This window comes from Macaca fascicularis, chromosome 6 (genome assembly GCF_037993035.2).
Source record: "Macaca fascicularis isolate 582-1 chromosome 6, T2T-MFA8v1.1".
NCBI classification, from domain to species: Eukaryota; Metazoa; Chordata; class Mammalia; order Primates; family Cercopithecidae; genus Macaca; species Macaca fascicularis.
Genome location: NC_088380.1, coordinates 184008052 through 184021415, shown reverse-complemented (window position 1 = coordinate 184021415; position 13364 = coordinate 184008052). Strand labels below are relative to the sequence as shown.

General features: G+C 60.3%; 1 protein-coding gene across 20 annotated transcripts; it reads right to left on the bottom strand.

Annotated features, from left to right (window-relative positions):
• Positions 1-1052: 1052 nt before the first annotated feature.
• Positions 1053-12674, bottom strand: FGFR4 (fibroblast growth factor receptor 4). Of its 20 annotated transcripts, none has more exons than XR_012414401.1 (18): positions 12531-12674; positions 10213-10356; positions 9267-9530; positions 9099-9179; positions 8821-8987; positions 8117-8240; positions 7421-7611; positions 7156-7294; positions 6617-6810; positions 6447-6542; positions 6172-6293; positions 4448-4558; positions 4165-4355; positions 3685-3807; positions 3507-3577; positions 3123-3260; positions 1890-1995; positions 1053-1759 (listed from the first exon to the last, which is right to left on the bottom strand). XR_012414401.1 is itself a non-coding variant. In XM_045394556.2 (18 exons), the coding sequence occupies exons 2-18, from the start codon at positions 10301-10303 to the stop codon at positions 1610-1612; spliced, it is 2409 nt and encodes an 802-aa protein (XP_045250491.1). In that variant the 5' UTR covers positions 10304-10356; positions 12531-12674; the 3' UTR covers positions 1053-1609. The 20 variants fall into 20 exon arrangements, 11 of the variants coding, with proteins under 11 accessions (XP_045250491.1, XP_073850882.1, XP_073850877.1 ...); XM_045394556.2 differs by having other exon boundaries at positions 6397-6542; XM_073994781.1 differs by lacking the exon at positions 12531-12674 and adding an exon at positions 11603-12147 and having other exon boundaries at positions 6397-6542.
• Between the last annotated feature and the right edge of the window lie 690 nt (positions 12675-13364).

Here is a 13364-nt window from a genome sequence, read left to right as displayed (position 1 = left end):
TTTGTATTTTTAGTAGAGACAGGGCTTCACCATGTTGTCCAGGCTGGTCTCGAATTCCTAACCTCAGGTGATGCGTCCTCCTCGGCCTTCCAAACTGCTGGGATTACAGGCGTGAGCCGCCGTGCCCGGCCTGGAAGGAGGTTCTTGAGGGAAGTGGTCAGGTGACTCCCCGGAGCCTGCCCTGGAGGAGGCGCCGCTCTGGGGGGAGGATGAGTTCTGTGTGGGAGACTGTCAGCCGGAGAGGCTATGTGGAGAGTTTTCAGCCACCACTCCCTGGGGGCAGATGGGGGCAATCCCAGTGGCCTCCATAAAGGCTGTCCTGGTTGGGCAGTTCTGTCCCAGCCTGTAGGAAAAGGCAGGAGAGTGCCAAGCGCTGTGTCAGACACCATGCCTAGGCCCCCCATGGCCCACTCAGGGGCTGGGGAGTAGCAGTACATGCCAGGATGGGGCCAGGGAAGGCTCCAGGCTCAGAGCCCTGAGAAGCTGCTCCCTCTGAGGGGCTCTGGGTACAGGGCTGTGACGGGTCCCCAGTGGAAGACCAGGCAGGCAGGGACAGCTGCAGCCCAGGCGGGCGGCAACCAGCTGCTGCCTGGGAGATTGGCCAGGGTGGGGCGGGCATGGCCCCCACAAGCCCCCAGCCTGAGCAGGCAGAGCGTGGGAGCAGGCCGTGGCCTAAGGCTGGCTTTCAGATTTTCATGCTGTGTTAACGGTCAGCTTGGTTAATGCTGAGCAGATGGGGGAGGGGGCTGCCTGCTCCCCCGGGGACAGCTGCAGGGCACACACGCACACACACATGTGCAGAGGGCACAGGAGTCCCACTGTAGATGGTGCAATGCGGACTCAGCCCATTAACACTCATTCACACTGTCACAGACACAAGATGGTGCTGGTGGGACCGGCGGACCAAGACAGGCACACCCTGGCTCCCGGGGCAGGGGAGGTGGCAGAGCCCACGGCCCGGTCCAGCGCCCTCAGTCCGTGTCCTGCAGGCAGAACTCTCTCCTGGGGGGATCCCTCCATCCCACTCCCCTCCATGTTGCTCAGGGAAGACCTAGGCACACAGAGCTTTATTTCAAAAAAATAATTTATAGAACGCCATTTGCTCCTGTTTTTGGCGGGCTTCCAGCTTCTCTGGGCTCGGGGGTCGACGCTCCCATCAAGATGCTGGGGCAAGCAGCAGGGGGAGGTGTGGGGAAAGGGGGTTCAGAGGCCCTGAACCCCCTGCTGGTATTGGGAGGCAGGAGATTTAGCATAGCAGCTCTCCAGCCAGGCTCAGCCAAACCTGAGGTGGGGGCTGAGCGCCAAGGTCCAAGGGCCGAGCAGAACCCTGACGTTTGGCCCATCAGGACACAGGCACTGCAGCGCCAAGGGCAAGGGCACGGCCTTGAGATTTGAGTTGAGCTGTAGGTTGGGAACCCAAGGCCAGAGCAGGAAGCCTTTACGAACTCCAGGACCAAGAAGGGACCTACCCAAAGCAGAACCAGAGACCTGGGACAGCACTCTGGGCCAGGGACCCCGTGCTGCCAAGGTCAAGCACTGTGCCAGGCTGTGGCTGAGCCCCAAGGCCCAAGGCCACCAGTCTATGTGCCTGCACAGCCTTGAGCCTTACTCATGTCTGCACCCCAGACCCAAAGGGGAAGGAGCTGGATCCCAGTGGCAGGGGGTCGTGGCTGAAGACGGAGTCACTGGAGGAGCAGGTGCTGCTGGTGTCCCCACCAGCAGGGGAATAGGGTCCGAAGGTCAGGCGGAGGTCGAGGTACTGTGGGGAACGGAGCCGGTCAGCCTCTGCAGTGCCCAGGATGGGACGGGGCGCATGTCCACGCGGTCAGGCCAGACGAGGCCTGGAGGGGAGCAGGCAGAGGGAGGTGGTGGGTGGGAGGGGGCTGTACCTCCTCAGAGACGGCCAGTAAGACCTTGTCCAGCGCCTCCACCAGCTGCTTGAAGGTGGGCCTCTGGGAGGGTGCCGCATGCCAGCACTCACGCATCAGCCCATACCTGGGAGAGGTGGGCCAGAAGGTCATAGGGAGCCTCAGGCCTTCAGGAGGAAGGGGAGGACCGGGGGTTCTCTGAGTGGGGAGTTTGATGAGGGATAGGCGGGGTCATCAGTGGAAGCCAGGCCAGGACGATCCACTAGGCTGAGGAGCAGGAAGAGGAAGAGGAGGAGGAGAAGGAGGAGAAAGAGGAGGAGGAGGAGAGGAGGAGGAGGAGGAAGAGGAGAGGAGGAAGAGGAGGAGGAGGAAGAGGAGGAGGAAGAGGAGGAGGAGGAAGAGGAGAGGAGGAGGAGGAAGAGGAGAGGAGGAGGAGAGGAGAGGGAGAGGAGGAGGAGGAGAGGAGGAGGAGGAGGAGGAGAGGAGGAGGAGGAGGAGGAGAGGAGGAGGAAGATGAGGAGGAGAGGAGGAGGAGGAAGAGGAGAGGAGGAGGAGGAAGAGGAGAGGAGGAGGAGGAAGAGGAGAGGAGGAGGAGGAAGAGGAGAGGAGGAGGAGGAAGAGGAGAGGAGGAGGAGGAAGAGGAGAGGAGGAGGAAGAGGAGAGGAGGAGGAGGAAGAGGAGAGGAGGAGGAGGAAGAGGAGAGGAGGAGGAGGAAGAGGAGAGGAGGAGGAGGAAGAGGAGAGGAGGAGGAGGAAGAGGAGAGGAGGAGGAGGAAGAGGAGAGGAGGAGGAAGAGGAGAGGAGGAGGAGGAAGAGGAGAGGAGGAGGAGGAAGAGGAGAGGAGGAGGAAGAGGAGAGGAGGAGGAGGAAGAGGAGAGGAGGAGGAGGAAGAGGAGAGGAGGAGGAGGAGGAAGAGGAGAGGAGGAGGAGGAAGAGGAGAGGAGGAGGAGGAGGAGGAGGAGAGGAGGAGGAGGAGGAGGAAGAGGAGAGGAGGAGGAGGAGGAGAGGAGGAGGAGAGGAGGAGGAAGAGGAGAGGAGGAGGAGGAGGAAGAGGAGAGGAGGAGGAGGAGGAGGAAGAGGAGAGGAGGAGGAGGAAGAGGAGAGGAGGAGGAGGAAGAGGAGAGGAGGAGGAGGAAGAGGAGGAGGAGGAGTTGTTGTTAGTGTTGTCCTTCTGGCCGGCACAAACCCTGAGGCCAAGGTCAGGGCAGAGGAGGAGGACTGGAAAGTGGGGGTCGAGGGCAGGATGAGGCCTCACAGCTCTGGGGGGCAGTGTGGGGGTCGGTCCATCCGATGTCCCTCCCGCAGCAGTGAGAACAGCTCCTCCACCGGGATGCCAGGATACGGGGAGCCCCCGAGGGTGAAGATCTCCCACAGCAGGACCCCAAAAGACCACCTGGAGGCAGGGCCAGGGCTCAGTGTGGCCCAGCGCCCTCCCTAAGACCAGGGCTAGGACGGGGGACCCCACAGGCATGACCCACCCCAGCTGGTGGGGAGTGGGCTCCTCCTGGAGTGTGGTCCCACTCGGATCCCAGAACAAATCTGAAGGAGCCCTGGAGCGCAGGCCTCCTGGGGCCATGTGACTTTGGGCAGTGCCTTGCCCTTTTTGTGGGGTAGGACAGTGACCGCTGGCAGGACTCACACGTCACTCTGGTGTGTGTACACTCGGTCAAACAAGGCCTCGGGCGCCATCCACTTGACAGGCAGGCGGCCCTGGAGGGGAGGGAGGGCCTCAGTGCAGAGTCCCACGAGTTCCCATGCCTGCCACCCCAGGCCCAGCCCCCCTCCACTCCCATCCAGTTCTGCCCCGTCTCCCTCACGTTGCTGGTTTTCTTATAGTAGTCAATGTGGTGGATGCCACGGGCCAGCCCAAAGTCAGCTATCTTCATCACATTGTCCTCCGTCACCAGCACATTGCGGGCAGCCAGGTCCCGGTGGATACACTGCAGGGAGTGGGGGCTTGGGTGCATCAGGACACCTGACCTTGAGCTGAGCACACACCACCCCCCAGCAGGCTCAGGGGCAGGGGCCCTCCACCCACTTTACAGAGGAGGTGGTCAAGGTTTAGAAATGGGGAACGCCCTCTCCTGTGTCCCCTCTCCCCTCTCCCCTCTCCCCTCTCCCTTCTAGGGAAGTGTGAGGAACAAGTGGGGAAGGCAGGAAAGCATGAATGCCTGGGGACACTGAGGTGGGGTCATGAAAAAGAGCAGAAAGGAAGAAGTTGGGGACATTTAATGCCACAGGCCTGAGAGAGTGGAGCTGGAGAGATCGAGAGGGGCCCAGAGCCCTACCGCCTGTACCTTCCGGGACTCCAGATACTGCATGCCTCGGGCCACCTGGTAGGCGCAGGAGACCAGGACTGGGAAGGAGAGTGGCCCCTCACTGCTCTGAGGACCGTCCGGGCTGAGGTCAGGGCCCGGGGGGCGCCGGGCCCGCAGGAACTCCCGAAGGTTTCCCTTGGCAGCGCACTCCACGATTACATACAGGGGCCCTACAGAGGGAGTGGAGGGAGCTTGGAGAGACTGCCACAGCTTTGGCTCTGTACCCTAACGGCCCATGCAGCCGGCCCCGCCTTGGCCCCACCTTCCTGGGTGCAGACACCCAGCAGGTTGATGATGTTCTTGTGTCGGCCAATCAGCTTCATCACCTCCATCTCCGAGACCAGGTCAGCCAGGTCCTTGTCAGAGGCGTTGTCTGTAAGGGCAGCAGATGGGGTGAAGAGGCTGCTCTCCAACTACATGAGGGAACAGGCAGAGGCAGGGGCAGGGCGAGGCAGAGGCAGGGGCAGGGCGAGGCAGAGGCAGGGGCAGGGCGAGGAGCACTGGACCAGGGCTACGTAGGTCTAGGGCTGAATCCTTGCTAGTCTGTGTGGCCTTGAAAAAGTCTCCTAGTGTCTCTGAACCTCAGGGTCGTCTTGTGGGAAACAGAGCAGTGGGTCACACCCTACCTGTCACAGCAGTTGCAAGGATGCAACTATATCAAGGATCTGAGAGGCAGGCCTTCCAGTGGGCAGGTCCAGGAAACAGGAGAGAGGGGAAGAGCTCGGAGCAGGAAGGAAGCTGCCTCTGGAGGGGTTAGCGGTAGTCCCTACATGGGGTCAGAGCTTCTGGGAGCGGAAAGCAGGCTGGCACCCTGGGGTCTGTTTGACCAGGGCCTGGCGTCCAACTGGCCTGGGAATTCAGGGAGCCGGCTGCAGGCAGGGCGCAGCCAGGGAGCTTGGGAAGAAGGCTGCTCTGGCTTCTCTGGCTGGGCCCCTGGGGCTGACCTGTGGCCCTGGGCCAGTGATGTAACACTCCCCACCCACACACGGCAATGTCACAATGCACATTTCTCAATCCCTGCCTCCCAGGGAGCACCAGGTGGCCCCAGCTGTGTAGAGAGGAGGGGAGGAGCAGAAGAGCAGTTGAGGCCATTCTTGCAGGGGGCGCTGGGGAACTGCAACGAGAGGACCTGATGGGCGGGGTACGGGAGTGCCTGGCAAGAGCACCCTCGGGGCTGGGACTGGGTGCAAGCAGAAGGGCTGTCCTTCTAGAGCAGTGGACGCGGGATGGACCTAGGGAGGGTCCCAGGGAGGCTGAGGGTGTGTCTGGGGGGAACCACAGGGAAGGCGGGGGAGGGCCTGTGAGGCTGAGAAGAGGTGAAGTCAAGGCTGACACAGACTGACGCTGACAGAGGATATCAAGCCTGTCACACCAAATCCTTCTCATCATCGTCACCCCAATGGTGACGATTTGTTGAGGGCTGAATATGAGCCAGGCACTTTCCACAGTCCCTGGGCTGGGAGTAGGGACTGTTATTTACCCCATATGACACGAGGGAAAACTGAGGCTCAGAAGTCACTTGCCAGGGTCAGGAGCAGAGCTGAACTGCAGGTTTAAAGGTGGGATCCCACAGCCTCTCCCAGCTCCAGGGCTCACCCGGTAGCACTGTGATCCCCTTCTATTAGTCCCAAAGCCATAGCACCTCCTCCAGGCTGCCACATTCACCTTTTACTTTTATTTCTTTTTTTTTTTTCAGATAGGGTTTCACTCTGTTGCCCAAGTTGGAATACAGTGGTGTGATCATGGCTCACTGCAACCTCCAACTCCTGGGTTCAAGGGATCCTCCTGCCTCAGCCTTCCTAGTAACTGGGACTAAAGGCACACACCACCACACCCAACTAATTTTCTTATTTTTTTTTGTAGAGATGAAGTCTCGCCATGTTGCCCAGGTTGGCCTCGAACTCCTGGATTCAAGTGATCCTCCCACCTCGGTCTCCCAAAGTGCTGGCATTACAGGTGTGAGCCACCACGCTGGGTCACACTCACCTTTGAGCATCTTGACAGCCACAGTACTGGCTTGGTCAGGCCGGGCAGGGTCCATGCCAAAGGCCTCTGCACGTACTACCTGTCCAAAGCAGCCCTCGCCCAGGGGCTTCCCAAGCACCAGCCTGGAGATGGAGAAAGTCCATGCCTCAGACCTCCGAGTCACTCCTGCTGAGGGCAGGCTGCAACCTGGCGCCTGTGTCCCTGCCCCCACACAGCTCAGCGCACCTGTCCCGGGGGAACTCCCACAGTGGGTCGAGAGGTAGGTCTAGACTCACGAGGCCGGCGAGCAAGGCGGGGCCGCTGGAGGAGAGACGCACGCCTCGCACCAGGGATGAGCTTGACTTGCCGGAAGAGCCTGACTCCAGGGAGAACTGCAAAGTGGGAGACTTGGTTCTGCCTGCTGGAGTCAGGCTGCCACATGCGAGGTGGGGGATGCGCCCAGTACCTGTCGGGCCAGAGGGAAGCGGGAGAGCTTCTGCACGGTGGCGGGTGGGCGGGCGTGCCGGCCGTGGAGCGCCTGCCCTCGATACAGCCCAGCCAGCAGCAGGAGCACAGCCAAGGCCAGGGAGCCCGACGCGTACAGGATGACGTCCGTATACCTGGCCTCGGGCGTTGCTGCGGTCCATGTGAGGTCCTCCTCTGCCCTCGCACATGAACATACACAGACAGACCAAGTGGTCAGTGGTAAGACTGGCCTCCCCATGTGCCCTAACTCAGTCCCTCCCAGCTCCCAGCATATGTGGGGACACACACGGAGGAAGCTGTAGTTATGCCCAGTCCCATAGCTCAGCAGAGGGTCACATGGACAGCCACACGTGGACAGGCACAGAGGGGCTGCCATACAGCTCAAACTCACAAATCCACACACTGCCCCCGAGGGCAGACCCCACAAGCCAACAGAGACTGACCACCCAACAGACCACAGCCCCCACTGCTGGCCCAGAGGGGCATCTCGCAGCATATTCTGGCCCTGCAGGTGCTTACCTGGCAGCACCGTGAGCCAGGCAGACTGGTAGGAGAGGCCGATGGAATTGCCTGCAAGGCAGGTGTACTCGCCTGCGTCCTCGGCTGACACGTTCCGCAGGTACAGGACCTCCACCTCTGAGCTATTGATGTCTGCAGTCTGGGGAGGGGGACATACTCTGGGGTCACAGCAGGGCCTGGGGCCACACTGTGATCAACAGGGAAGCTGGGGAGCCCCCAATCCTGGGTGGGAGAAGAGTGGGGCCCAGGCTGGAGCACGGTGCACCTTCAGGACTTGCACATAGGGGAAGCCGTCGGCCCCGAAGCTGCTGCCGTTGATGACGATGTGCTTCAGCCACTGGATGTGGGGCTGGGCATCGCTGTACACCTTGCACAGCAGCTCCACGTCACTGCCCACCACGGCTGTGGTGTTGGCCGGGAGCCCAGCCTGCAGGATGGGCCGGTGCGGGGACCGCTCTGGGGACCAGGCAAGGTAGTCAACCCTCATCACTGGCACCCACAGAAGCACCTGTTTGCCTCCCTCCAGCCTTCCTCAGGTTCAAGGGAAGGACCTTCCTGCAGCTTCTCGTCCGTCTCCTGCTCACCCTGTTTCAACCTTCCCTGGCTCCTCATTGCTTCGGGTCAAGGACGTTTCAGCCTAGCACTCAAAACCCTCCACCACCTGGCTCCCCATATAAAAGCCACATCTCCGAATACGCTGGCCTGCAAGTGCACGGCATTCGTTATACTCAGGCCTGCAGCTCAGGCTGCGCCCTTTGCCTGGCTGTCCTTCTTGTTTTTCCTCTTGGCAGAGCCCTGCTCCTCCAGCCCCACACTAACCCCTGTGCTTTCCCCTGACCGCCTGGTCACCGAGCTGCTTGACTCATCTGAGTCCATCCTGCCCGCCAGACTAGACCCCACCGGAGGGCACGACTGAGCCCAGGATGGGTCAGGCCTCCCCCGTTTCCGGCCCCGCACTCACCCAGCACATCCAGCAGGTAGTTATAGCGGATGCTGCCCACAGCGTTCTCCACCAGGCAAGTGTATGTGCCGCGGTCCGAGGGCACCACGCTCTCCATCACGAGACTCCAGTGCTGGTGGCGCAGCTGCAGGCAGAGGGAGTGTCCAGGACCACCAGACCATGTCCACCAAGGGGGCCAGAGGACCAGGGGGCTAGATCCTCATCCTGCCCACAGGACTCTTCTCAAGCTCTCTAGGCCCCGAGAACATCAGGGCCAGGCCAAGGACTATGGGACAAAGGAGAAGGCTCCCCAGAGTGCTTAAGCCTTGGGTTTGAGCCTTTTGAATTTTAGCTCTCCCTCTCCCTGGCTGTGCCACTCTGAGCCAGCCCTTGCCTTCTCTGAGACTCAGTTGCCTTATGACAGCATGGAGCCGACTCTGCAGGGTCTCATCAAGATGATGAGATGCTAAGGCTTACTGAGACCAACCAGTCCGTGATTCTTCTCACTTTACAAATGGAGTTGCTAAGGCTGTGAGGTTAAGTCACTTGCCAGAGAGTAGCAGAAGAGGAACCAGAGCTGCCCAGGTCCACAGTCCAGGGCTCCTTCTGGGACCCCGCAATTGCTTTCCTCATTCAATGGATGTATAGGTGTGCTTGTAGGCATGAGGGGACTGAGGAAGGAATGAGAATGAGGCAGCAGATGGTCTTGGAACCCAGAGACTCACCCGAATGCCTCCAATGCGGTTCTCCCCATGAAAGGCCTGTCCATCCTTAAGCCAGCGGATGGTGGGCGTGGGGTTGCCTGCAGCCGGACAGCGGAACTTGACGGTGTTCCCAGCCGGTACTGCATGCAGTTTCTTCTCCATGCGCTGGGGGTGTGTCCAGTAGGGTGCTGGAGGGGAGAGGAAGGCCCTTAGAATGACCGTGTGTTCCCACACAGACCTCTTCTTCTCAGTGATTAAATGAGCAGCGGGGACACAAGTCCTTGAAGACTTATACTCACCTTGCTGGGGGTAAATGTGCCCATTCGAGGAGTCCCTATGGGACTGGGGGTCCTCATCATCGTTGCTGGAGGTCAAGGAGTCTACATCAAGGACAGAGGGAGGCATCCGAGGTCCGGGAGGGGCAGGTCTCTCTCCCCAGACATCCCTTAACTGCTAGAGTCTCTTACCATCTATAGTCAAGGTGACATTTTGCAGGACGATCATGGAGGCTCGGGCCAGGCAGAGGTAGCGGCCAGCATCCTCAGGTAGGAAGCTGGCAATCTCTAGGCGGCCCCTCCAGCCCCGTACACGGCCAGCAGGTGCCAGGCGACTGCCCTCCTTGTACCAGTGGCCACCACGCTCAGCCCGCCCACAGCACAGCCGCACAGGCTGCCCAAGGGCTACTGTCAGCTCCTGCTCTTGCTGCTCCATGCTGGGAGCCAGGCAGGGCTCTGTGGGCAGAGGGCAGAGGTCAGCAGACCCCACAGCCCCATCTGAGGCAGCCTCCTGCGTACAGAGAACACGCCACACATGCAGGGCACAAGCACCTCGCGACGCATGCTGGAGGAGCCACCGCTCCTTGACACCCGCACAGCCACATGCTGCGGATGCCACACCCAGGGCAAATGCCACACTCTTGGGGCATGTCACGCACACAGCATTTAGTGCACATGACACTGGCCAAGACACACACACACACACACACACGGACACACACACACAAGGCACATGCTATCGGTGCCATATACAGGGTCATGCTGCGCTGGGGCATATCACCCTCATAATGCATACACCACACATGCTGCCTGGACCTCCTAGGTCACACATCCAGTGCACAGAACACACACACACACACGCGCGCGCACACACCCAGGCAAGGAGCTCACCACCAGCTCTGCGGCCCAGCTTAGGGCCCTGCACCCTGCGAGGCCAGTCCTCTCTCGCAGACACAGAGATACATGGATGCTTGCTGGAAGCCAGGCACTGACTGAGTCTCAGTGGTTGAGCCCTGCCCTGTTGCCACTTTCTCAGGGCCTGGGCAAGGATCCTTTCCAGCTTTGCTCAGCCCAGCAGCCCCCTCCTGGTGCCCACTCTTCCCACCCCTGCCACCCTCTCCCCCCTCAGAAGCCATACCCAGCTCCACTTCCTCCGAGGCCTCCAGGGACAAGACTGGAGGCCCAGGCACACTCAGCAGGACCCCCAAGAGGGCCGACAGCAGCCGCATCTCCTTCCCGCAGCTCTCAGGGGCCCAGGCTGGACTTCCCACCAACTGCCTTCCTAGAATAGGGGGGGAAAAGAGCTCCTGCTCCACATGCACCTTTGCGGGGGCTTTCCCTTATTTTGCAGATGAGGAAACGGAGACAGGAAGTGGCCAGTAGATGTGTCCAAGTCCCTGGCCAGGCTGTGGCAGTGCAGACTGGAACCAGCTCTGCTGTAGCCAGAGCCTGACGCCTTCCTACAGTAGGTTGTGCAAGGGGTCTGGGCTGGGCTTCCTGCTCTCCTTGAGTCCTGCTGGGACCCTGGCACACGTTCACAGAAAGCAGTTTTGGGATTCTTTTCTTGGAGGGAAGCAGAGAACGGAGACTATCTTCTGCATGCTCTTGGCACACGTAATTTATTTTTTGCTGAATAAATGAATTGATTGCCGAAGAGCCAAAAAACAAAGTGAAAAATGATACAAGGCCAAACTTCAGCATCTGGATGTTATCTGATCCAATCCCCACTCCTTATAGCATTACTGACATTTCCAGAGCTGGGCGCCCACCACTGACAAGGCAGCTCCTTCCGTGGCAAGCAGGACCGCATCCCTGAATACCTCTGCTTGTCATGCACCAACTCCATCCGAGGTACACACGGTTTTGTAAAGAATACAGACCGTAATTATCCATCCACCAGAGCCAAGTTCAAATCCCGACTCTCATCAACTTGTAATTCCTTGTCTCTGTCTCTCTCTGGGTTACTATCCTCATAGGACTGTTTTGAGGATAAAAGAGACAACGTGCATCGGCACTGGGCACACAGAGTGTTGGAATGTTCTTCTCCCTGTGCCCGGCCCTAGAACTGTTCACCTGTTGCCCTGGGTCTGCCCTCAGCCAGTCACCTCCGGTTCGGGTGCTGTTACTGTCAGGCTGTGATGTACACACACCCCAGCTGGCTATCCTCTTCCAAATGCTACCAAGGACACCTCTGTTCCCCAAAACAGAACACTCAGAACCGAGTCTCAGCTGGGACAAAGGAATACTGTGATCACTGCAGTCCTAGGGGCCTATGGGTGGCACTGGTGCCTCTGGATCTACCCTGTGTGGGAAGCCTATCACACCTCCTTACCCTTGGTCACTGCCACTCCACTTCCAGTCCATCTGGCTTCCCCTGCCCTGACTCAGGGCAGGTCATGGCCATCTCTTGCATGGGCCTTTGGAAACATCCTCTCCCTGGGCTCTTCAACCTTCATCTTCCAGCAGAGTTTTAAAAAACTACAAGTCTGCCATGTCATGCCCCCAGCTTGCAAGCCCTTAATGGTTACCTGTGCCCAGCAGGATTCAGCTCAGCATCCTAGGGCTCCCTCTGTTCCGCTGCCTATCTCTTTGGTCACACCGTCTGTCCCTTCAGGAGCGCTGAAGCCATTGGCTCTCAAAACTGGTCACATATGCTCTCTTGCCCATCCCTCTGTGCCCCCCATTCCTCTTCTCTACTTGACTCAGATACTGCTGTCTCTGAGGCCACTTCAACTCTCAAATCCAGTTGGATCCCCCTTGGTAAAACCCCCTACCAAGCTCGGCTTGGCAGGGAGGGCAGCTCTTTGAGTACACAGCTTGGGCTGGGAGTGGCTGGGGAGGCCCGGGGATTTTATTCCTACCCCAGGCTGCCCTGATATCAGAGTCCGTGGAAAAGTCACCCGTGGCTGCTGACCGCTGACCGACCACCCCACACGTGGGAACAGAGGGCCTGCCTTAGGCATCAGACAGCCTCCCGCACTCGCGGTGGAGGCCCCCGGGCGCTAAGTGACTGAAACTTTCGGGGCCTCAGCTCCCTCATCTCTGCCGCCGGCGCGAAGACAGCCGCAGGGACAAGCTTGTCCTCCCCCACCCTTGCCGGGCCAGCCTGGGGGGAGGTGCGAATCAATGGGTCCCGAGGGTAGCTGCACAGGGCCAGCCTGCCCCCGCCTCGGTGGGCAATGAGTAACCAGCTCCGCGGCCAGGGTGCTCTTTGGACGGAGCGGGACAAAAGGCCCTGTGTGCACTGCGGGTTACTGATTTACCGCCCCCTCCACCCCCTGCCGCCCGGCGGACGCCCAGGTCCCCTGCGCCGGGAGGGGCAGTCCCTGCAGCCCCGCCGCCGCTCGCCCCCTGGCGGCTGGGAGCGCAGCCCGGGCCCGCAAGGGTTCCGGCTCACCTCGAGCCTGCGTGACTCCGCGCCCTGCACAGGGTCCTGGTCGCCTGCCTCCTACTCACCTGGCTCCTCTGCCGCCTCACTCCCAGCTCCAGCCGGCCGCGACCCCTGCACCCGGCGGGGTCCGCAGACAGCCCAAGCGCTCCTCAGCCGGGAGCAAGGAATGTACCCGCGACGGCGGCGTGGCCGCGGGCGGCCCACCTCCTGCCCCGCCCCTCGGGCCCGCCCCTCCTGCTCGGGCCCGCCCGCCTCCTGCCACGCCCCCTCGGGCCCACCCCTCCTGGCCCAGCTCGAGCCGGAGAGAGGTGTGGCCGGCGGGGGAGGTGGCCAAGAGCCCCGCCCACCTGGAGACCTGCCGCCGACCCAGTCAGCCCACTCCAGGGACCCCGCCCCAGCCTATACACACACCCCTACGCACACCCCCTATACACACCCCATTCAGGCTCCTCCTCTTTCGCCCCACCCAGGCTCCAGGCCAGGCTTCTAAGTTCTAGTCCACTACCCAGCTCTACTGCTTGCTTTTCACCCCTCAGGGAATGCCTGGCTCCCCTGTCTTCTGCGCAGTACCGTGCAGTGGATAGGAGAACCCCTTCCTTCGGCTCCCTCATTTGTTCTCTGCGCAACCTGGGGAGTGATACTTACAACACAAATCTGACTGTGTCAGCCACTCCCTTAAATTTTCCTATAGCTTCCCATAGCTCTTTATACATAGATTATTGCCATGACCCACGCCTCCTGGCTCCCTGCTACTCCTGGGCAGTTTCAGGTACCATTCCCTCTTCCTGGAATGCCCTTTGGTCTGGTTAATTTTATATTATTCTCAGCTCACTTCCTCCAGGAAGCCCTCCGGACTTGCAAGCTCCTCTTAGATGACTTCTCTGTTGTGAGGATGGAGA

Coding starts and splice junctions, on each gene's coding strand:
- FGFR4 (XM_073994776.1), bottom strand. CDS start 10,303: ATGCGGCTGCTGTCGGCCCTCTTGGGGGTCCTGCTGAGTGTGCCTGGG. Junction 7,295..7,420: donor CCTATGTGCAAGTCCTGAAG/GTGCACCGTGCT, acceptor CCCCCTCCCCAG/ACTGCAGACATCAATAGCTC. Junction 6,543..6,616: donor GCTTCCCTCTGGCCCGACAG/GTACTGGGCGCA, acceptor CCCACTTTGCAG/TTCTCCCTGGAGTCAGGCTC.